Below are 23,975 nucleotides of genomic sequence, written 5' to 3' on the forward strand. Positions count from 1 at the left end.
CCATAGACTCTGTGTGAGGGCACTCTGCCAGGGAGCAGCAGTCCTTTACCAGTCCTGTTGGAATCCAGCTACAGGATGCAAGGAGATGTAGTTACCACCAGGGGAGCTAATTATTCACAGACTCCTTGTACCCCTACTTTTCAAATATCTCCATCTTAAAATGGGATCCTGGATGAGGCACCCAGACTGGTCAAGTCAGACACTGATGGCTGGAGCAGCAAGGAGTGGTCCACATGTAGTTTCACTTTGGGATGTTGAGGTGCTCTGGAGACAGATGGAGAAGTGTGGAACAATGAAAATTCACTTAATGCCACTGGGCTGTGTGCACAAAGTAGTAAATTCCATAAATTTTGAGGAACAGAGTAATGAGAGTACCCTGGGGTGGGAGCTCTTACCATGGCCCTCTGCAGTTACCAAATGGCTTTGATTTTTCTCACCCCACACACAAAAGGCACAGAAAATATATATATTTAAAACTCTAGGCCTGATCCTCTAATTTGATTTGTGACTTGTCTTTCTTCATCTGTTTGTTGACTTTTGAGATTGAGGTCTTGCAGTGCACTCAGGCCTCAGGCTCCCTGGGCTGACGGGTGAGTGTGTTCACACCAATCACTAACCCAAGTAAGATGCATTTACAAACAGGTGCTGGTTTGTAATCTGCCTTTCTTCCCTGAAATTTAAGAAACAGCAAATGAATTCAAATAAAATATGAAGCTTGGAGGTGGATGGGGCAGTAATATCTATTAGTATCACAGGACCCTAGGAAGCAGCTAAGAGTGTACAAGATTAAAACGAACTTCAAAAACAGAACAGAATATACTACAGATCCACTTATGACAATATGAAACAAAATATTATCCTAATCCTACTGCTGTAACATAATTGCTTTAAAAACCATGTATCTGTGTGTGAGCGGGCGGGGGAGGTCAGAAACAACTCTGTGGGGTTGGCCCTCTTCCACCTTTAAATGGGTCCTAGGGGTCAGACTCAGTCATCAGACTTGACAGTGTCCTTATCTGCTGAGCCATCTTGTCAGCCCCCAGAATTACCACACAGAGAAACCCTATCTCAAAAAACAAAAACAAAACAAAAGTTCATTTGGGGGAAGTAAAAAAGAACCAGAAGCATTCTGTTTTGGCTTTCTTAATCAAAAGCAGTGTTAGACAGCAAGAGCCACGAACCAGGGCTTCCACTCTTGACTGCGGCGCAGTGTGACTTTGGAGGGGGTCACTTTACCTCTGCTCCTTCACCATTAAAAGCAGCACCTGCCTCCCTCAGCAATGGGCACTATGAAGGGCATTCAAGAAAGTTATCAATAATTTGGGAATATTGAAATGTTAATGACTTATGAAAAACAGTAGGTGGATTTGCAATTTTTTTTTTTTTTCTGAGACAGGGTTTCTCTGTGTAGCTTTGGAGCCTTGGCTGGCCTTGAACTCACAGAGATCTGCCTGCCTCTGCCTCCCGAGTGCTGGGATTAAAGGTGTGCGCCACCACCACCCAGCTGCAATTTTTTTTTTTTTTTTTTTTTTAAGGCAGGGTCTCAGTGTATAACTGTGGCCTAGGACTTGCTATGTAAACCAGGTTGCCCTGAACATGAAGTGAGCCCATTGGTTCTGGCTCCTCTGGAGTGCTGGGATCATAGGCATGCGCCTTCATACATGTTTGGAAGCTCTGACACTCATCTGAAGACAATCTGTTGGTCTGTCATTATCACACTAGGAACACGCCAGGACCCTGGGCTCTCACTCATAGTGAGCAAAAAAAGCTGCTCATCTCAGAGCTAACCAGGTTTACCCACCCATCTACATGTGCCCAGCCCTTCTTCTGGTTCCTAAAAATTAGGAAGCACTCCCCTTAGGGTCTTGGTGGGGCTGTTCTCCATCCTCCTTACCCTCAGTGATGTCCTCTGAGCTTCCCAAATAGGTCTCTCTTAGTACCTGCCCTGTCTCTTTCAACCTCTTAGTAAAATCATGGTATCTTGTCTACCTGTTACCTGCTTGGACAGAGTCCCCAAGCTGGATGGAAGTCAGCCTGGTTCTCTATGTCCTCCCTGCCTTCTTTGCTCACCTCTGGTACTCAGTGCATGACTGGAAAGCAGAGTGGAGGTAAGGCTGAGGAGGGAGCAGCTCCCTGACTAACCAGGCCTCTCCTGGATTGCTTCCACTCTCACAAGTGCTGTCCTCTTTGAGGAAGCTGCTGGGGTAAGTAAGCTGTAGTTTAGTCCTGCTTCTACTGGGTACTGTCATGCAAGCCCCGCCCCTTACCCCTCCTGACTTGGCACAGGCAGCAGACACCTCCTGACTGTTGACCACACCCCTGTACAGAGCAACTGCCACGTCATGAAGCGTGGGAAGCGTGGGAAGGCAGAAAGCTCCAGGAGAGTCTGGAACTATTCAATCTGCTTCCAACACATGCACAACAGGCTCCCTCCCCGTCACAGCTCACAGAAGAAGAAGAAGAAGTCTACCCAGATGAGCACTCTGCAGAGACAAGGCCCAGCTCTCAGTGCTGGACAGGTACTTGCCCAGGGCAGATCAATCCAGTTGAGCAGATCCTGACCTCTGGAAAGCCTGCCCTTGCCTCCTTCAAAAATTCTATTTGAGCCTACCAGCTTGGGGGAACTAAAGCCCTTCTCCTTGAGTCCTTGAATTCTTCAGTCCCCAACCAGAGCCCTTTACTAGCAAAAAGGCAGCTAATGGCTGCTCTCCACATAGCTCGTTAGTCTGCTGACACCTCTCCAGGATGGGCACAGAGCCTGGGTATTTTAAGTCTTTCCCCCAGGCATCAGTATGGCCTCTGCACCAAGCCTTGGGCCTCCTTACACTCCTCTCTTGTCTTCAGGGTAAGACTAATCAAGTGATAGGAGCCACTGTATTTGTAAGCAAAGAACCCAACAGCTCTGAACAACAGGTCTGCCTGAACCTAGGGGCATGGGCTGATCACCATGCTACCTTTCAGTTACAGGCGTGTAGCATGGTGATGTGGATTATCAATGTAACCCTTCAACAGGGGGCTTTCTGACACCTATGCTCAGCAAGTATCCTCAGGGAGTGGATAGCAATTCAACCCAGAAACTCAAATCCATACCACTGAAGAAAGGAGCTGGGAAGACCCCTCCCCCCCAGAAACAAATGGAAACCCTGGGGGCTTCTGAGCAGGGAAGACCTAGCCTGAAGCCACCTATCCACCTCAGAATTAAAGAGGACAGAAGCCTTCTAGCTGAAGATGGATGGGCTGAATTCCCAAGGGCTCTCAGGCAAGCTGGATACTGAGAAGAAACTACTTCAAGGCAGAGGCAGAGGCAGAGGCCAGTGCCTGCTCTTACCTTTAGAGAGAGTGAACAGCTCTGTGAAAGCTGAATTCTGAGGCCCTGGTTTCTTTCCCAGGCCATCCCAGACCCAGTTCTATTCAGCCCTGTCCCGGAAGACAGCGTGTTTAAAAGGCAGTAGCTTTCCACCTGGGGGGCCTGTTGCTGGGACCACACCCGGGTGAACTGACCTCACCAGGGAACCCGTCCTACTGGCACACTCCCAGACTGCCTAGCCAGGGCGCCATGGCTGTCTAGAGCCTGGCGCCTCTCCGCTCTGGGCCCCACCCACGAGCCAGACCTCTGAACACAGGTGGGACCCAGCAGGGACAGTGAGGCCTGCTCTGCACAGGTCCCCCGATGCTCTGCCAGCTGGGCAGGATTTAAAGCGGCTGCTTCCTGCTTTGCTGTTTCCTTTCACTTTGGTTTTTAAACCCAAAGTAAAACTAAAAAGACAGGCAGCGCTGAGGCCTGGGACAGATGAACCCCAACTTCTGACTGGTAAGGGTACATACAAGCCTCTCCAGCTGTTTTCCTACCAATTAAATGTGGGAGGAACCTCTCTTTCCTCGTCCCGTAGCCACTATGGGGCCCACCTCAGGGGTGACACAAAGACAGCCTTGTGGTCTCCCTGACCCCCCTCTTGCATCTGCTGTCACCTGAGCTCTTTTGTTCCACGTGTACCGTGGAGATCCCAGCAACCTGGGCAGAACAAATTCAGGAAGCTCAGTGCAGCCCTGGCCCTGGGCACAGAACAAAGACACCACCAAGGGCTGCCTTGGAGCTGCTGGACTGCAGGCTGACCAGCAGCCCACCAAGGGTTGGCCCCAACGCCACACGACATTTCTGGCTGGGACTACTGCACTCCCAGCTGTTTTACCATATTCCCTACTGGCTGCTTTGCCAGATCTTCCCGGTAACCCAGAGAGCATGAGAAAAGCCAGCCACAGGCCTCCCCACTATTTAGATGAGGAAACCATCTAAACTCTGAGAGAGGGAGGCGGGCAGGGGTACAGTGACCAAGCTGGCAAGGGGAGATAGCTAAAGAAGCTTATTGGTCCTGGCGCTGCCAAGCAAATACAGCACACAGGGAGATTCACAGGAAGTGGGCGGGGGGAGGCTTTTTCCTGGGACCACATGACAAACAGGCACCAAGGGCCCCCTAACAGAGTTCACTCACTCAGTCCCGGTTTCACACCTATGCCCCCCATTTCCTTCACTGCCTCCTTCCACAGGACAGTGAAAGGCAGAGGATAACTCAGTGGCACTGGCCAACTTCTTTCCTGCCTTGGGCCTTGCTCTAATAAAAACTGTAGGCTGAACTAGAAGAGTGGAGTTTTGTTATTTTTTTGTGCAACAAGGTCTCACTACGTAATACTGGCTGGCCTGGAACCCAATACATAGACTGGGCTGGCCTCCAGAGACCTACTTGTCTCTGCTTCCTGAGTGCTTGGATCAAAAGTGTGCACCACCATGGCAAGAGTAGTTTCTTAACTAAGGGATGCGAATCTGAGTGGGGTACTTTACAAACATGAATATTTCTAGCCAGGTGTATTGATGCATGCTTATAATCTGATTACTTGAGAGGGATTAAGAGTTCAAGGGCTAGCCTGGGCTTCTTATCTGCCAAAAATTTTAAAAAGGCAAAAATGTGTGTGTGTGTGTGTGTGTGTGTGTGTGTGTGTGTGTGTGTGTTTTCAATTTGGAAATATCTGAAAAAAAATTGAAGTGTATAGACTCTCAGAAACAGCTATTTGGCTTGTAAGAAAGCTTCTGTTTTTACAATTGCATGCAGTTACGTAGGAAAGACCTCGCTGCTTCTAGCAGCAACTCAGACAGGTTAAACACCTCTGAGCAGATGACCTGATGAACAGGTGGTGGTCTACTATAGTCACACAATTACTGGAAACAGGAGGCCATGGACCTGTGTGTGCCCACAGAGAAAGCTACGTAAGACATACCCAGGTGGAAAAGGCCAGGTACAGAGCAACAAGAGATGATGTAATACAAAGGCATGCACATGACACAGCTGTTGGACTGAGTTTGTGCATGTACGCAGAGGATTCTGGAGGGAAACAGCAAGTCCAGGCATAGTGATTATGCATCTAGGCTAAGACACAGTGTTTTCACTGAATACATGTGCTTAGAAAGTTTGAATTTTAAAGCCATATACATGTATAATTGTTTATATATGCATTATGTGTATATATATACATATGTGCACACATACATTTAAATATATATAGACCCACATTTTACAAAACTAATTTGAGAAAAATTTACGGAGGCACCTCCCTGCAGATTTTGGTCATCACTCTTCCAGACAGCAGGGCCCAGGAACCTAGGGTTTTTTGGTTTTGTTTTTTAAAGATTTTCTTCTTCCGTGTGTGTGTGTGTGTGTGTGTGTGTGTGTGTGTGTGTGTGTGTCCACAGAATCCCGAAGAGTGTCCAGTTCCCAGGAACTGGAGTTAGAGACAGTAATGAGAACCGAATAGCTGTGGGTGCTGGGAACCGAACTTGAGTCCTCTGGAAGCACTCTTACCCTGAGCCATCTTTCCAGCCCTCAGGCAGCTAGATCTTGAAGTTATCTCTGAGTATACCTATACTGAGGCAGCCTAGATGTCACAGACTCTGGGGTGTGATGAGGTGCCAGTAGGAGTGTGTATCAAGGCAGACTTCAAGGGCAGTCTTGGCCTTGAGGCATAGGTGGTTCTGAAGAGGGCTGTGAATGCTAAACTTGTGGAGCAGAAGAGGAGGGCTCCTACCAGGAAGGAAAGGAAGGAAGTCAGGCTAGCTGGAGGGGGAAGGCTGTCTCCTCACCATGCGTTTGTAACAAGTCCCTTTTCCCCCAGCTTTGGTTTCTACTCATGGGAATTGAGTAGGTGGGCCACAGTGTTTCCTGACTTGGCCCCCAGGACCAGCCTTTATCCCATCTCATTTAATATTAAAGGAGGCAAGGAGGGTCCCCAGCTCTGCACATGGCCACAGGGCTCCACACCTGTGCATACTGTAATCAAATATCTGGAGGTTGAAGAAAAGACAGACCAGGAACTTGGGTGACTTCCCTCTAATGAGACCTAGCAGATGGCCCTCTGTGGAGATACCCTTCCTCACCTTCCCATTAATAGTTTAGGCATTCTGAAGACCTTCTATCATTTTTTGCCTTTTTTTTTTTTTAAAGATCAGTTTGCAGAAACTTGCATTGTGACTGGCTTTACCTTAATGTTCCAGGCTAGGTTTCACAGGCTGCAACTCTGAATTCCTGGGTCCAAGTCAGAGGGGTCTGCAGTGAAAGAGTCCAGGGCAGCAGCTCCAAAGGAGCTCTGCCTGTGTATTCCCCAGGCTGGCTCACTGCCAGGCACACACTTGATTAAAAACGTGTTGAATAAACGAGCAGCTCACAAAGCACCTTGGTCAAATCACTTTCTATGACTGAGCCTCAGTTTCCTCTTCTGGACTAAACAGATATAACTGCAAAGGCTTCCTAGAGTCATATAAGGGTCTACTGAGGTAACAATGGATAAAAGTTTCACAAAGCAAAGCAGGCTAGAAAAATAGTAACGATCCGGAATCAATGTGCTGCAAAGAAAAGAGAAGGACCCACAAAACAGATTGAACGCGTCTTTGCCTGCACCTGACAAGTGGCAATCTAGTGCATTTACAACTGAATGGGACAGCCCAGGTCATGCTAGCCCACTGTCTAAACAACATTTGTCAGGTCACCTCTGTTCCAAATAGCATGAAAATTTCTTTAATAACCTCTGTTAAGATTTTGGTATGAAAAGCATGGTTGCCGTCACCCCAGCATATAGCTGGGATATTTGTGTAATTAGACTGGCACATGGATGCTAAGGTGACAAAGGAAGGGTTAGAGGATGTCACTGCATGGTGGTTGTTTTGTCTCATGACCAAGTTCAACACTAGGTGGGAGGTGGGTGGTATTGCTGACATCAGAGGAGAACGACCAGCTGGAAGATCCTGGCCAGGTCATCCACTTCCTGGCTACATACCAGAAACCAACACTGATGCTGCCTACAATGGCGCTCTCTCGATCTCTCTCTCTCTCTCTCCCCCCCTCCCTCCCTCCCTTTCTTTCCTTTCCTTCCTTCTTTTTCTTTCCTTTTCTCTTCTTTTTCTTTCTCTCTCTCTCTCTCCTTCCTTCCTTCCTTCTTTTCCTTCCTCCCTCCCTCCCTTTCTCCCTTCTTTTTTTCCCCCAAGACAGGGTTTCTCCATATAGTTTTGGTGCCTGTCCTGGATCTCACTCTGTAGACCAGGCTGGCCTCAAACTCACAGAGATCCACCTGCCTCTGCCTCCCGAGTGTTGGGATTAAATGCCTTTGATCTTTCTAATCTTATAGAAATTCTAAGCCAGCACCCAACCCTGACCTTAAGGATCTTCGGAAAGCAGTTTTATGAAAATACTTCCCCTTTTTCTTTTGTTAACACAAGGTTTTACTCTGGCTGGCCTGGAACTTGCTGTGTAGAACAAGCTCATCTTTCATGAAACTGAGTTCTGTGAAATTTAAATTATGTGTCTACATGCCCCTTGTCCAAGGGGCAAGAAGCTCAGGATCTCTTGGCCCTTGACAGCAGAGATTTCCTTTCTAAGCAGCAGGGCTGAGCTGTGGGAAGAGCCAAGGCCTGAAGCCTGCCAGCCTTGAGTTGGAGCCACATTTCTTATCTGTAAAACGGGATTTGATAAGTCCACCTGCCTCTGGCTTGCTGTACAGATTCACAAGGTTGCTTATGGAGGTCCTGGCGCAGAGCCTGTCCCAAAGCAGGTGCACAAGGAGTGTGCTCAGAGCGCCACTTCCTTTTCCAAACCAGCAGCACCATCCTTCCCAGGAGTCCCTGTGGGGCCCTCCTCAGGGAACGCAGCCTGTATCCCATCTTCTCTTCCCATGGCCCCACCCTAACCTCGCCCTTGGGTCTCCTCTGGGTGCAGCACCAGCCTCCTCCCTGTCATCATTTTTACTCATTCCTACTCAGCCAGCCTGAATCACCATCTTGAAGGAAGGAGTCCTCCAGTTGTGCTTTCCCAGTATCCCGGCTCTATACCTTCCAGGACTCCCCAAAGCCTCTGCTACTCTACTGATGTTCAATGCTGCTTACAATTCCCTGGTCCCTTAAACTTTCCAATCAGAGCCTTGAGGCATCAGCAAAACCAGCAAGCATATTCAGCTCTCCAAATGCACACTTAACTTCCAACCCCGCCCTCTAGCAAGTCATTCTCTAGAATGCCAGCCAGCCCCACCCTTTGCCTCTGCCAATTCAACCCCCTCAAAGGGCTCTTATTCCTCTGGCTCACATTCACTTCTTCCTTCTCAAACAATGCCTTTCCTCAGCAGCCACTTAATTACACACTGTCACACAGTCTCTCATAATTGTAGGCCTTGTCTCTCATCAGAGCCGAAGTTCCCAGGAGCAGAGGACTAGTCTGTCTGTTCTTCCCTCTCACTCTCAGCAAGCCAGCCCAGGCGGAGAGGTCAGGCCCCTGGTAAGGGAGGGTTTCCCAACACCAAGTCAGCTCCCAGCTAATCCCGGTCCAACCACTTGGGAGCACTTCACCCATCCTCAGGCTAGGCCAGCCACTGCAGGGCTCCAAGAGGCCTGGGGGAGACTAGGAGAACGCTCTAACCTGGCTCTCCATCCGCCTAGTCCTTCTTACTCTCCAAGCTTGCTTCCTTACTGAGTAAAAAGAAACAACCATCCTTTAGCTCTAAAATTCAGTTTTATTGTCTTTAAAGAAGCCTTGGCTCTTCCAGAAATGGGTAGGGGAGGAGAGCAGCAGAATCCAGCCCAGGCTGAGTCAGGAAAGGCAGCCCCAGCCAGCACTGGGAAACCCGGGAACTTGAGCGGCCTTCACACTGAACACCTCTCATCGACCTCATTAAATTGCTGCTGATGACTGGATTTCATTGTTGCTCAGGTGTTCCATTCCACAGTCATTAGCCTGGCCTGCCCCGATAGTGCCTGCTGCCAGGAAGGCTCAGCTGGAAAAGGTGACATGCTGCCACAAATAACCAGGCCTGCCCAAAACAAGGCTGATAGCAGTAACCACGACTTCTCAAGGGATCACTAACAAGGCAGGTGTTTCCATCCTACTCTGGCAGAGAGAAAACCAAGGCACAGAATACCAATAGGTCCAGGGCCAGACATCACTAAGTGCTAGCTACTCCCAGTTCAGCCTTTCCCATCGTGCAGCCAACAGGCTCTCAGTTTCAGACTCCTTCACAGGATTCACTCCTGCCCTAGACCTGGCAAATGAGCATCTCCGGGGACAGAGCTTAGGAAAGTGACATCTATAAAGATGAAGAATCAGAATTTTATATATGAGGAGGCTGAACCAGAGATGAAGTGACCTGCTTAGGTCACAATTTAGGCAAGTATATGAACCTACAACTGAGCTGACAACTGGGGCCAGGTGGGACTTCGTGGACAGTGTAGACAACCTTGGAACAACAGTCTGTATCACAGAGGGGACAGTAAGGCACAAGTAAGGCTTAGCCAGGCAGTAGCTTCTTGGTTTGGAGCCCTGGGGAATGAAGACCTACATTCAGAGCCACCCCAGTAACCTTCTGCCCAGAGACAGGGAGATCCTTTCTCAAGTCCACTGAGCTTCTGGGAGGAAAATCTGAAGGCATGTGGCAGCTCCATCAGACAGTGGCCCTGGGGAAGTGTCTGGTTGCTGCTCAAGATGAAAAGTCAGGGGAGGTGATGACTCAAGTCCCCGCCCTACCTCAAGACTTTAAGTGTGAGATGAGCTCAGAGACTGGAGAAATGTCAAAGAAGCCCTAGCACAACAGGTGTCAGAACAGGCAGCTAAGTGACAGGCTACCAGGCGAAAGCAGCCAACTCTGAAGCAATGCTTTGGTCAGACAAAGTCAGGAGACCCAAGACTGCGTCCACGTCCCTCTGTGGGCCCTTACTCTTCACTCGTCCAAGAGGGAGAAGGTCACTTTCTTCTGACTGTTGTGAGGAGCAGGAAAGAGCTGGTGCATTACAGAATGGCTCACATGGCCCCGGAGCTGAGAACACTCCTATCACTACTGCTCACTACTGAATGTCTCGAGGTACTTTCCCCAACCACAAAGATGAGGGGAGAGGTTGGGGATGTCTTGTTCCCATAGAGAAATCTGATCCAGATACTATGAGGGAAGAAGCTCCCATTTATTGAGTGCCTACTGTGTACAGGTCTTTACTTATATATGTATAATTTCATTTCATTCTCACCACAATTCTATAAGTGATTGTTTTCAGAGTTCGATGAGGAAACTAGAGGTCAAGGAAAGTAACTTGCTCAAGACAGCGGAGGCATGGAATAAGAGTGATTAGAACCAGGTATGAATGGCTTTATTTTTATTTCCCACATTATTTCCACTCTGCATCACCTGTGGAAGAGGCTGATATGTCTGGTATGCTGACTAAGCTCAAATACTACCCCTTCCAGGAAGCCTTTCCCACCCACACAGGTCCTCTCCCATAAAAGCCCACAGCTGTCATTAGTATACATTCTCCTTCCTTACTCTGTGATCAGGAATACTTTTAAATGGTAGGGCACAGAGACACACAGGTGGCCAGAGAATCTCAAATGCCATCTGCAAAGACCCAAGAGGTTGATCCAAACAACCCCCCATTCTTCAGAGGAAAGAGCAGAGAACCACCAGGAGACCAACTGTCTGAAGTCACGCAGCCGTTTAGCACCAGAACTGAGAACAGAACCTTGGCATTCTGCCTTGCACCCCCCCTTCTTTTTTTTTTTTTTTTTTTTTTTGAAGGATTCTATCGTTTCAGAATTAGTCTTAGGACGAGACTTGTTATTCCAGTTTAATTAGGGAGAATCACCACCTGAGATGTGAGGATTGGACTCTTGACTTCTTCACTTCTGGCCCAGGTATCAAGCCCTTTTACCTCCCAAGTGCAGGCAACCCATGGATTGTACAAAGCACACAGAAAAAGATCCACGAGTGTTAGAAATCGTTATTATACACCAGGGGCAGGTGACAGCAGCAAGGCAGTGACTTCAGAGGCAGGGCCATGGACAGGACACAGGGGTTCAAGCCTCCATTTGTCCTGACTCTTCTCCCCCGCCCCCCCAGAGAGGAGGGCCGAATCCAGGGTCTCACACTTGCTAGGCAAGCACTCTACCACTGAGCTAAATCCCCAACCCTTATCCTCAACCCCTTCTTGACCTCATCTTATCTGTAAGAACGAGGGCTACAATATCTGGTCTCACTCTCTGTTCCAAGGTTCTGGAACATCCTTGGGCCCTTGACGGGAGACCCCAGCTCTCAATGGAACCCTTCAACTAGGACCTTTGTCCACCACAGAGAAAAGCAGCTGTGGCTCACAACCACATACTAGCTGACTTTGCTTCCAGGTGTCACTATCTAAGCAGGGTTCAACTTTAAACAATAGATGGCCCACAGAAGATCTGAGTGTTCTCCAGCACAGGCACCTCTCTGGGCACACCCACTTCTCTTTTCAGACTGAGGAAGAGCAAATCGGCACTGGGGATTCTGGAAAGGTGGGTACACTTCTTAACAGGTAGGAGTGGACTTGAGTTGGGGGCCTCTCCCTGCTCTGCAGGCACCAGCTGTGCCTCTCAGGAAAGCTCCTCTCCCTGGGGCTGTTTCAAGGCAGGGTGACAATTTACAAAGCATGTCTAAAGATGCTTCACTTGATCTTCATGACAACCCTGGAGCCTTCCTCATTACCCCTTTCACAGATGGGACAGCAGAGACTTAGAGAGTCCAAGGGTCTCATCCAACGTCAAACCCCTTGAAGCTGGTATAACCAAGAATTCAGAGTCTAAGACATCCAACACAATAATCAAGGGTGGTCATAGTAAGGTCAATTCCTCTGCAATTCATCCTGGTCCTAGCAAGACCACGTTTCACAGACCTCTGTTCACCTGCCCACTCAGGGTGGCCGAAAAAGTTCTGACCACAACCCTACAGCCCAGCTGCCTGAGAGGCCACACCCCCTCCCTGCAAAATTTCATTACTCAAGTTGGCAAGAACGCAGCCCCCACCCCCAGCTGGGTCTAAATAAACGCCCAAGTGATATCACATCCTGCGGTAGGCTCCAAAATAGCCCAGGCCTGCCCACAAGCAATCACAAAGTGCCAGGCCATGCAGGGCCAAGCCAGCAGGGATGCCCAGCCCAGGGCGCCCTCCACACACTCAAGCAACTAAAGCAGAAGCCTCGGAGCAGGAAGGCCCCCCTTCCCCCCTCGCCAGACAGCCTGGCCCCACCATCCTTGTCCCCCTGGTCTAGAGGCCCCAAGCCTCATTGCCCCAGCGCCAGCCCCTGCCCCAGCGCCAACCCCATGGAGCCTCGGCCGCGGCCAGCCTGCGGGACGACTCCGCCCGGCCCGACCCGGACACCCCACCACTCACATTGCTTCAAGAGCTCCAGACACAAAGCCATGAGGGCCGGATGGGGGTCAGAGACCCAGAGACCCGGCAGAGACAGGAAAGGGAGAGGGAGAGACAAGGAGCAGAGAAAAGGGGTGACAGGGGGTCGGGCAGAGAAGCAAGGGAGCAAGATTCCCCCGGCAGAGGAGCAGGCTCAGAGGGAGGCCGTCAACGCTGGAGACAGCAGGGAGACCACTGACACAGATGCACGGAAGAGAGGCGGGGAGAGCGAGGCGGGGGACCGGGTCCGGAGAAGTGGGGCGCTCCGAGAACAAGGAGAGGCAGTGACAGCCACAGCGGACAAATCTGGAAAGGCAGAGTGGCTCTGAAGTTAGGGAGCTGGGGAGATACTGGGGTTCAAGGAAGCCACTAAGGGATGTAGAAGGTTCTCCGGAGGCCCCAGAGAAGAGGCAACCCCCGGGGAAATGCGGAGTAGGTGGAGGCAACCCCCAGGAATCAAGGATCAAGGAGGACCCCCATAGGATGTGGGGAGCTCAGGGGAGGCCTGGGGGAGTGGAGCGTGTTCTGAAGGTGAGGCCCCCAAAGATCGGGGGGGGTGTCCCGAAGAACGGGGGTGCCAGAACCCGTGGCTGTGAGAGAGCAGAGGAGCGCTGGGAAAGGGGACCCGAGATCCCGGAGCGAGGGAGGGGCCGAGAGCGCGAGGGCAGAGACAAAGAGACAGCGAGCTAGGGAGAGACAAAGCGGGCGCAGCGGGGACACGGGCCCGAGGGCCGGCGGCCCGACACAAGGACGGAAGCGCGGGCGGGCGGGCGGACGGACGGACGGACGGACGGACAGACGGGAAGGCAGGGCAGGGCAGGGCCGGGCGGGGGCGGCGCCCGTCTCCTCGCGGGGCCGCGGCTGCTCCGGGCGGCGCTGGGCGGGCCCCGGGCGTCCGGGCTGAGGAGGCGGCGGCGGCGGCGGCGGCGACGTGGGTCGGACAGACGGACGGAGTGACGGACGGACTGGCGGCAGCTGCGGCCAGTGGCGGGCACTCACCCTCCTCCCTCACGCGGCCCGGCCCGAGGCTCCGGTTTTGTACGCCCGAGAGGCGGGGCCTCCGGGTTAAAGCCCCGCGCCGGCCCCGCCCCTCGCGTCAGCCGCGCGCGTCGCCCGGGATTCCGGGGCCACCAGGGGGCGCGCGCAGCCGGGGAAGCTGCGCAGGCGCGCACGCGTCCCGCGCGGCCCACGCCCTGGCCGGCCGGCCGGCCCCGAAAGGGAGTGCGCGCCCACGCCGGCTCGCGCATGCCCGAGCTGGGGGGGCTCCGCCCTCTCGAACCGCCCCGCCAAACCGGTTCCAGCTGGAACGCAACGCGCGGTCTGTACTGCAGGCGGAGCGGCCCGGTGTCGGTGCGGGCCACCCTGGCGGCGGCGCCTTGCTGTGGGTAGGGAAACTGAGGCCGAGGAGGGAGCCCACTGTGGGTTTTTCGTCCTGCACGCAGGTCCTAGCTACTCAGCAGCCTAGCAGTTTCTCGTTGCCCCTCCTCCCACCCCCGGATGTGCGTCCTAGGATCCAAAGGATGGGTTCAGTATCACACCTGTGTGACCTTAGCGATCCTTGCCGTGCCTGTCATTCTCTGTAAAATGTGACAAAAGCACGCGATGCTGCACGAACCCATTCCTGCTTCTTCCCTGAGTGAGTCCCTCCCTTCCCGCAGACCTGGCACTCTGCTTACAGATCTTGCCAGGCACAGACAGATCTTGCCGGTGGCTGAGGCAAGCCGGCTGCCTGCTTTCTTCATCTGGATCTTACGGAAGGCTATGAAGGAATGAAAAGGTAACACTGTTTCCAGCAGACGTCTTCCTTTTGCATTAAGACATAATGGTGAAGAGAGCAACAAACTCATTTGATGCCAGGCACCGTGCTAAGCACTTTACAAGCAGTAGCTGGCAATACCGTGCTATTCAGTTTCATCTGCTTGACTTAGGAAAAGGCAAAGTAAATTCTTGATGGACTCTGACACCCCAAGCCAACCTACCATGAGATCTCTTTAGCTCACCTCTACCATTCCAATTCACACTCCTTGTATATACGACCTTGGGCAAGTCCCCTTTTCTCTTCGGGACTTGTGGACCCCATGTGTCCCCTGGAGATAAATCAGGCAGAAACAGAACTTCCACAATGGAGTCTTTGACCCTCTGAATCCAGCTCACTGGATTGAAAAGAAGAACTCCTGGGCAGCTTCACTTTGGACGTCACCAAATCTGAGACCTTGGTGCTGGAGGAAGTTCAGCACACTTCTGATGGTGATCTTTCCGGGTCCTGTACAGTGTGTATGGGGAACCACCTGTGGACTGACTGGGTCCTCACCCAGGGGCTCCGAGTCAGGCTAGCCTCCCCACCCCACCCCACCTTTAAATTTTTTTTTTTTTTAGAGACGGTCTCTCTATGTCGCCTTGGCTGTTCCACACCAGGCTGGTCTCTAACTCCTCCTGCCTCTGCCTCCCAAGTGCTGGGGACTAAAGGCTTACGCCATCACACCCAGCTTCAATACTTAAAATCCACAGCGTGAACCTGACTGAGCCCCTCCCCCTCCCCCTCCCCTATGGGTGTTAAGCTAATAATGCTGGAGCAGGGAATGGGGAAGAGCAGCGACTAGGGACTGCTAAGGAACTGAGTGGCTGGGAACTGTGCTGGGCTAAAAGCCCACAATGGGCTCCTTGTGTTATGTATGAAAGGTAGCTGAGCAAGCCAGTGAGAATTAATCCAGTAAACAGTCTTCCTGCGTGGCCTTTGCGTGAGTCCCTGCCCTGACTTCCCTCAATGACAATGACGGACTGTGACATGGAAGAGTAAGATGAAATACACCTGCTCTTCCCTAAATTAATTTTGGCATGGTGTTGATCCCAGTGATAGGAAGTAGACTCATGCACTACTCTGCCTCTAGGGTGACCGGATGCCCCCTCTCTTGTTTGGCCTAAAAGTTTCAATTCTGGGTTGGAGGCCTGCTCATCAGTCCTCAGGTCTGGATCATATTTCTCTGGATTGCCAGGCGTTGATGGCACACACCTTTAATCCCAGCACTTGGGAGGCAGAGCCAGGCGGATCTCTGTGAGTTCGAGGCCAGCCTGGTCTACAGAGTGAGCTCCAGGACAGGCACCAAAACTACACAGAGAAACCCTGTCTCTGGGGCGGGGGAGGGAGAGAAGGGGAGGAAAAAAACCTTGATGAGTCTAATTGTACACTCAGCTCATAGTAGGCACTCAGTTAGTTAGGAATATCTGGGACAAAGGCAATGGTAGAACCCAAGGAGAGAGCCTGCCTTCTACCCAGACAGGAGAGGCAGGCATGGTAGAACCCAAGGAGAGGGCCTGCCTTCTACCCAGTCAGGAGAGGCAGGCATGGTAGAACCCAAGGAGAGAGCCTGCCTTCTACCCAGTCAGGAGAGGCACCTATTTCAGCAGTAGGAAATACCGATAGGAGAATCCTATCACCTCTGACCCTATGGCCCTGGTGGGGCCACTGTCCCCTGCCTGACCCGTGTGGCAGCCTCTGATCCTGTTCCGGCTGCCAGATGATCCTCCTGCTCTTTGTCAAGTCCTTGAGTTGTTTCCTTCTTAATCCTACAGGACAATGAGAAACCTTTCTCCTTGACCTACTTGCTGAGTGACCTTGACTGTGACACTTCTAGGCTGCAGTGGCTTTGTGAACTACCCACCCCACCCCCAATCCGAGGGTTGTTGTGTGTGTGTGTAACTGGGTTAAGTCAGGAATGGCAGGTTTGTGTAACTCTGGCCACTGCAGACATCATTAATTCATGGTGGCACATTTAATCTGCTTAGCTCAGATTAAATCTCAATGCTTAGCTCCAGGGACCAGAAATGACACACAAATCACAGAATGTCTCCCTGACAGTCTGAGGATTGGATGGCTGAGCTGACAGGGATCTGCAGTGGAAGAACCAAAGATTAGACTAGGCTGGGGAGACAAGACTGAGAGATTTTGTTTGTTTCAGTTTAGGTTTTTCAAGATGAGGTTTCTCTATGTAACAGTTCTGGTTGTCCTGGATCTCGCTCTGTAGACCAGGCTGGCCTCGAACTCACAGAGATCCATCTGCCTTGCCTCCGGAGTGCTGGGATTAAAAGCATACGCCGCCACCATCCAGCTAAAACTGAGGGCTTTTGTTCGCCTCCCTTCCTATGTATGAGTGCAGGGGAAGGAAAAGGAATCAGAAACCAGAAGAGTGCTAAGGGATGGGAGAAGGGACAGAAAGAGAGGGAAAGAATCAGCTTCTTTCTTGGATGGTTACAGACAAGACCGTTCCTCACACCCAAGGTCTAGATCACCGCGGTGTGGCCCCTGGAGGGACAGGTGCCTTTCCAGAGTGACACAGCACCACTGAAACAGGAACTCTGGGCCTCCAGGCAGGACATGGGAATATTTTCTGGATTGGAACTTAGCCAGCTCAGCCTACAGCTTCCAGTATGGGCAGAGAATGACCCTAAGCCTAGGGGTGTGTGTGTGTGTGTGTGTGTACACCCTCTCTCTCCTGCACTGTGTTCACGTTTAAAGACAGAATGTAACTGGCAGGATCAGGGTGCCACACAGTAGCCCCCCACCCCCATGCTGCTTGCTGAGGTCCCTGTGTGGTGTCTCGGCTTCTGAATTTGTGCGCTGTGATTCAGAGGTAGTGGGAAGACGTGGAGGGAGGAGGGAAGCCCAGAACTGAGAGCTCAGAGGAGGGGAAGGAAGAGAAACACAGAGGGCTGAGGGAGAAACAGAAGGCAAAGACCGGGGTGGGGGAGCTGAGGGAAGAGATGGGAGGGAGCTTTGTCCCCGTTCTGGCTTCCTCTCAAGAGGCATGAAGAGAGGAGAGGCAGGCTCAGAGGCAGGCCACAGGGTCCTCATGGCCCTCAGGTCCCCTTCCAGCTGTCCTCTGGCTGGGGAGGGGCATGTACAAGTGGCAGTGGAGCCGCTGCTGGCCCGCCTGCCAGTCACCTGCCGGAGCTATTTCTGGAATGTGGAAACTGGGTCAGGAAGGGGGCGGGAGCATGGCGGTGCTGGCAGCAGAGCTGGGAAGCTGCCAGCAGTGAGTAGTGGGTGGGCAGCCGCATGCCCTGCCTCGCCATGCTGGAGCAGTGGCTTCTGCTAGGTGCCCACTGCCTCAGTCTACACCCTGCACCTGCATCTTCCCACCTGCCTGCATCTGGTCTGTGAGCACATATGCTCAGGGGGGAGAGACAAAGAGCTATATGCCTCTCAGCAACACAGGCTCAGAACAAAGGGGATGGGCAGGGTGGGAAGGAGGGGAACCTTCTGAGTGGGAGACAGTGGCTATGTGTTGGTGTGTGTCTGTGTAAGGGGGTGATGGTAGGCAGAGTTGCCATGTATGGTTGTACAAGTTTTACACTGATTAAGGATATATCGCATTTTAGCTGGGTGTGGTGGCTCATGCCTGTAATCCCACTCAGGAGGTGGAGGTAAGCGGATCTCTGAGTTTGAGGCCAGCCTGATCTACACAGTGAGTTCCAGGACAGCCAGGGCTACACAGAGAAACCCTGTCAAGAACCACTCCCTCCCTGTCTAGAAAAACCAAAATAATAATAATAATAGTAATAATAATAATAATCCCTATTTGTGCATTTGAGAGCCTATCCTGGATCTTGTTCTGTAGCCCAGGCTGGCCTCGAACTCACAGAGATCTGCCTGGCTCTGCCTCCCAGTGCTGGGATTAAAGGCATGTGCCACCACGCCTTTATAAGTTTATTTTATAATTCTAATAGAAACTGCATTGTAGTGACTTTTCAGTAGATGGTGGTGAAGGGTTGTGAGGAGCAGTGTCCTTTCTTAACCCAGCACAAAACTACCACATGGACCAGCTGCAGCTCTCGCCAGAGACCTGAAAATCTGGTGGCTTTGGTTTTCCTAGGTGGCATGTGAGTTTACATGCTGAGCAAGAGAGGAGTAGAGGACAAGCAGGTATGTGACTGTCACTGCGGCATCTACAGTGAAGGCCAATGAGAAAACTTGGCCTGTCAGTCTACTGAGGCGTGCTTTCCTCACAGGTGTGTGGGTATGAGCTTTGATGGAGACACACAGGCATGTACTTTGTGTGCAGGGGTATGTTGAATTAGGGTGTACACATGTAAATATGTGAGTGCCAGTATGTATGTGTCTTCAGAAGTTGGTATGTATACACATTTATTCACATGTGTGCACATGCACGTGTGTGTGTGTGTGTGTGTGTGTGTGTGTGTGTGTGTGTGTGTGTGTATTGGGTGTCATTTTCAGCCTCTACCTGATTTTTGAGAAACTTACCGATTTGGCTAGGCTGGGTGACTGGTGAGGGGTCCAGGCTTTGTCTCCCCGAGCTAGGATTACAGGCTGGGATGGTTTCAATGAGAATGGTCCTCATCGTCTCCTACGTTTGCATACTTAGTTCCTAGTTGGTGGACTGTTAGAGAAGGATTACAAGTAGGAGGAGGTGTGGGAGGTGTGGCCTTGCTGAGATAGACATGGCTTTGTTGGAGGACATGTGTCACTAGGGTTTCAAATGTATATGCTAGACCCAGTACCTGCCTGCCTGCGTCTGCCTGCCTGCTTCTCTCTCTCTCTCTCTCTCTCTCTCTCTCTCTCTCTCTCCTTGCTGCCTAAGATCAGGATGTAAAGCTCCCAGCTACTTCGGTAGCACCATGCCTACTTTCTTGCCACCATGTTCTCCACCATGGTGATAATGAACTAAGTCTCTGAAACTGTAAGCAAGACCCAATTAAATGTTTTCCTTTATAAGAATCACCTTGAGCTGGATGGTGGTGGTTCACAACTTAAATCCCAGCACTTGGGAGGCAGAGAGAGGCAGGCAGGCCTCTTGAGTTAGAGGCCAGCCTGATCTACACAGTGAGTTCCAGGACAGACAGGGCTACACAAAGAAACCCTGTCAAGAACCACTCCCTCCCTCCAAAAAAAGAGAGTCACCTTGGTCATGGTGTCTTGTCACAGCAATAGAACACTAAGACAGGCATATTACCACACCTGGCTCCCCTCCTCCCCATGGTACTGGTGATCAACTTATGTCCTTATGCTTGCATAGCTGACTTTACCAACTGAGCCATCCTTCCAAACCCATTCTCATACTAGAGAGATGGACGGACGGATGGACAGATGGATAGATGGATAGGTGGATGGGTGGATGGATGGGTAGGTGGATGGACGGATGGGGGATGGGTGGATGGAGATTCTGAGGTTGAGTTTGAACCAATGATCTCAGTTCTCAATTCTTTGTATTCATGCCCTTTGCTATATCTCACAGAAGCTCTGTGGCATCAGCTTTGGATTAGTGACTTGCTTTGATCAACTGGTTATTTGCAGATGTGAAACCAAGAGACTTGAAATGTGTTACAGAGTGAGGTTGTCTTCCTATCCTCTGCCACCTCCACAGGAAGGACATGGCCCGATTGGGACACTGACTCCTGAACAGCCTCTGGGCCCAGGGAATAGGACACATGGAGCCATGCCAGCTGACCTGCAAGCTCATGAATAAGGATTAGTGCCGTTCCCCACGGTTCACTCCACAGCAGTACTGAGATGGTATGCAAAGTAGAGGGCAAGTGCAGTAAGAACCAAGAGTATCTATCACACTGGCTCCAGGACCAAGCAGTGAGGCCAGCCGTAATGAGAAACTCGTAGAGCAGGCGTGAAAAAGATGCCTGTGTTCTGTGTGGGTCAGAACCCTCCGTGAAAGTTACGTATAGTGATGTAAGTGAGCACATAGACTTGGGCAAGAGCTGGCTCCTTTGGATAAGGACTTAGAAGAGAGAAGAACTCATAAAAGAAACAGTCAATCTGTCTGTCAGGGACACTTAGGGGAAGTAGGAAGAGCCTAGAACTTGCTGAGTTGGGAAATAAATCTGTCAGCTTCAGCTTCCAGCCAGTAGATCATTCTCAAATTAAGATAAAACCTGGGATAAAGATCAAACCAAAGTCACTACCTGTTAAAATACCACACAGGCTGGGTACAATGGTGCAGGCCTTTAATCTCAGCACTCAGGGACAGAGGCAGGCTGAGCTCTGTGAGTTCAAGGCCAGTCTGCTCTATATAGAGAGTTCCAGACTAGTCAGAGCTATGCAGTGAGACCCTATCTCAAATAAATAAATAAATAGTAAATAAGTGATTGAATGAACAAACAAACAAACAAACAAATAAATAAAATTGCTATTCTTAAGAGGACGGGGTTTGTTTCCCAGTGTCCACATTGGTACCTCACAGCTGGCTGTTACTCCAGTTCCAGGGGATCTGACAGACACACTCTTCTGGCCTCCATGGGCACCTTCATGCATGTAGTGCATATACAGAAAGCAGGCACAGGCACAGGCACACACACACACACACACACACACACACACACACACACACACACCTTCTCAGGTGGTCAAAGGAGCTATCAGAAAGCTCAGTGGAGCTGGGCGGTGGTGGTGCACGCCTGTAATCCCAGCACAGCACTCGGGAGGCAGAGGCAGGTGGATCTCTGTGAGTTCGAGGCCAGCCTGGGCTACCAAATGAGTTACAGGAAAGGCGCAAAACTACACAGGGAAACCCTGTCTCAGAAAAAAAAAAAGAAAAGAAAAAAAGAAAGAAAGAAAGCTCAGTGGTATGGTCCCACAGAAACCTGACATGCCCAAAGTAGGAGAGGCCTAACTCAAAAGTGGCTGTGGATATGACTTTGGTTGAGAGTTACATGAAATTAAATTGAGTAAATTAAATGTTTTTGAGCTAGGCCAATCCTTACTGTCCTAGGGAGGAAGCAGGCTGAAGTCTAAGAGTTGATAAATACGAACTCAGTGTAGGAAATCTTCAGGATATTCACCTATCTCAAAGGATGCTCATGAGGTTGTCCAAAAGGATTTCAGAATCACTCTGAGTCAGGAAGTCCCTAACCCCTGGCATCTCCTTTTTGAACAGAGTATAAGTGGCAGTTGCTCTGTCCTTATTTTGCTAAGTCAAGTTTTCACTGGGGGAAGAGGGTGTTGGGCTACAGGGAGGGTGACAGGGGGTTTAGATCACAGGCGATGGGTCAAGAGGAGCTACAACCAGATGTGCACAAGTCACCGACTGACACTGTAGCTGTATGAGGTGTTGGGAGGGCTTGGGCAGGACAGGTGTTTTCTCTGAGAGAAGCATGGATTCCTGTGTGGAGTTCAGTGGACTGAAATATCTCCACCCTCACTGTATTCCCACCCTTTACCACAGGGATAGTCTTCTCTACAATAATGAGAAGGTCCTCACCCTTGACTGAGAGCTCAGGTATGCAAATGTGCTTTAGCCAATGGATGTTTGCTTATGTTGAACCTTGAATGTGCTGGTACTGTTAGGCTTGCTCGCTTGCCTCCTGCCCTCTTCAGGAGATGAACACATCCTGGCTAGACCACTGATCCCAGGAGGACCTCGGGTCTCAGGAGAAGAATGAGAGACCGCCAAACTTGGGAATGTCCATCGTTGTATTATGTTTGTTGTACAGTGTTACTGAAGCAAGAGCTAAGCCATTGAGGGCCCACCTGGTTCTGGGATGCACAGCTTATCATGAATCTTAAGGCTGTTCACTCGGGAGTATTGGGGGCTGGGGGAAATTGGTGAGGGAGGGTTTATCTGCAGTGAATTTCTGTGGAAGCTGTGTGTCCTTCTAAGCCCATCTCATTCTTTGAGAACTTCTCAGGGGCATGAGAATGTAGAGGATGGGATCTCTACCTGAAACTTCCATGGGACTGCAGCAGAGTTCTAGGACAGCCTGGCAGAGCTGTCTGGATTCCCAATTCAAGAATTCCAAAGTCATAGAATGGCATCCCCACCCCAGCCTGGAGACTTCTAAAGTGGAGGAGCTGGTCGGCTCCATGACAGCAGGTCTAGAAGGAAGGTACTAGTGCACCAGTCCATACTCCACGCTCTGAGAGGCACCAGGCTGCTTTTCACACAGGCTAAGTGGTCATGGGGTGGGGTGGGGCTACAGTTGTCTTCAGAGTGCTCTGTCCTAGGGCAAACTGCCCAGCAAAAAGGCTGAGTGGGGATGAAGGACCACCAGATGGAGAAGCTAAGGGGGGTAGGTAGCAGCATTGCTCACGCCAAGAAAGAAGGTACCAGGAAGCCCCTTCCAGACAGGACAAAAAATCAGAGCCACACTGCCCTGTGGCTTCAGTTGTTTGAAGTCACAGGACCAGTAGAACCAGAAAGAACAGCAGTGAACAAGATCGGGGAAGACACTGACCACCTAGCTCCCCACCAGGGTCCCCCAGCTATAGCAGGAGCCTGGCGCAGCTGCATGAGAGCCGGGGCAGACTTGTCTGCAGTCCTGAGGATACAGCAGACTGGACTCTTGACCTAAAAACAAGGCTCTTCCTTCAGGTCTACAAGCGGTCAGAGTTTAGGGATTTGCCCTTGGATACCCACTCGGGATGGGATGGGATGTCTGGGGAGGGTATGGCAGTGAAGTGGGACCACTCTTTCTGCTCTGTTCCCTGGAGAGGCCAGTTCGTTTAATCAGTCTGTTGGTTACCTGGGTACATCTCTGTGACACACACACCAGCTGAGCACTTGAAGCAACCATCTTTTCTTACTCAGTTCAGCCCCATTGCCCTCAATTATCACACAAGGTCAAAGTTGAGGCTGAGATGCAGCTATGACAATATCTGTCACATCCCAGCAGATGGTGTTCAGTTAGGATTTGTGCATGCTGTGAGTATGGCAGGTGAGCTTCCTGCTCAGTCTTCAGTACCCCGGGACTCTCTAGGGGCTGCCTTAGAGATGGGGGAAATGGGGCCTAGGAAGAAGGACCAGAAAAGTAGACTCAAGGTTGTCTAACTAACCCAGACTTTGTACTATGTTTCCCCTTGGTCTGACTTCCTGGTTTTCTCATCTTTAGAGAAGTCCAAACAATCTGAGGAAGGCTGGGCCATCCTGACTGTGACTATGAGGGACAAACTCACCCCACTGGGAGGGCTGGGAGCAGATTTAACCCTTCATTACACTCTTCTTGTCTTCCCTGAAGTGTCCTGCCCTCCGTTCAGGTTTGTCTACAGCTAATCCCAAGTGGTATTTTCCTTTTAGTAAATCCCGCCTACCAGCAGGAGGCGCTCTATGCAGAAAGCAGCCAAGATCCCAGGGCTCCAGACTTCCCCATCGTCTGCCCATTGGACAGTCTGTCTCTGCCACCTGTTAGGTTTCAGTTTGCCCGTGGGAAGTTCAGCGTCAAGGCCAACTTTTGTTCTCCATCATTCTATCTGTGGCGAACTATGGGTTCCTCCCCAGCATTTCCCC

General features: G+C 51.0%; 1 protein-coding gene across 4 annotated transcripts in view; it reads right to left on the bottom strand.

Annotated features, from left to right (window-relative positions):
• Dlgap4 (DLG associated protein 4) overlaps window positions 1-23,975 on the bottom strand; it is a 154,424-nt gene that overhangs the window by 34,649 nt on the left and 95,800 nt on the right. The window contains exon 1 of one of the 4 annotated variants that reach the window (XM_036186426.1): window positions 13,729-13,844. The exons of 2 other annotated variants lie outside the window; for them this stretch is intronic. Coding sequence is in view for 1 of the 2 variants with exons in the window: in XM_036186425.1 (XP_036042318.1) it covers window positions 12,712-12,742 (31 nt within the window). In the remaining variant the exon portion in view is untranslated. Of the gene's footprint in view, window positions 1-12,711; window positions 13,530-13,728; window positions 13,845-23,975 lie in introns of those variants that run through there. One more of the 4 variants, XM_036186425.1, reaches the window with a different exon arrangement.

This window comes from Onychomys torridus, chromosome 4 (assembly GCF_903995425.1).
Source record: "Onychomys torridus chromosome 4, mOncTor1.1, whole genome shotgun sequence".
NCBI classification, from domain to species: domain Eukaryota; kingdom Metazoa; phylum Chordata; class Mammalia; order Rodentia; family Cricetidae; genus Onychomys; species Onychomys torridus.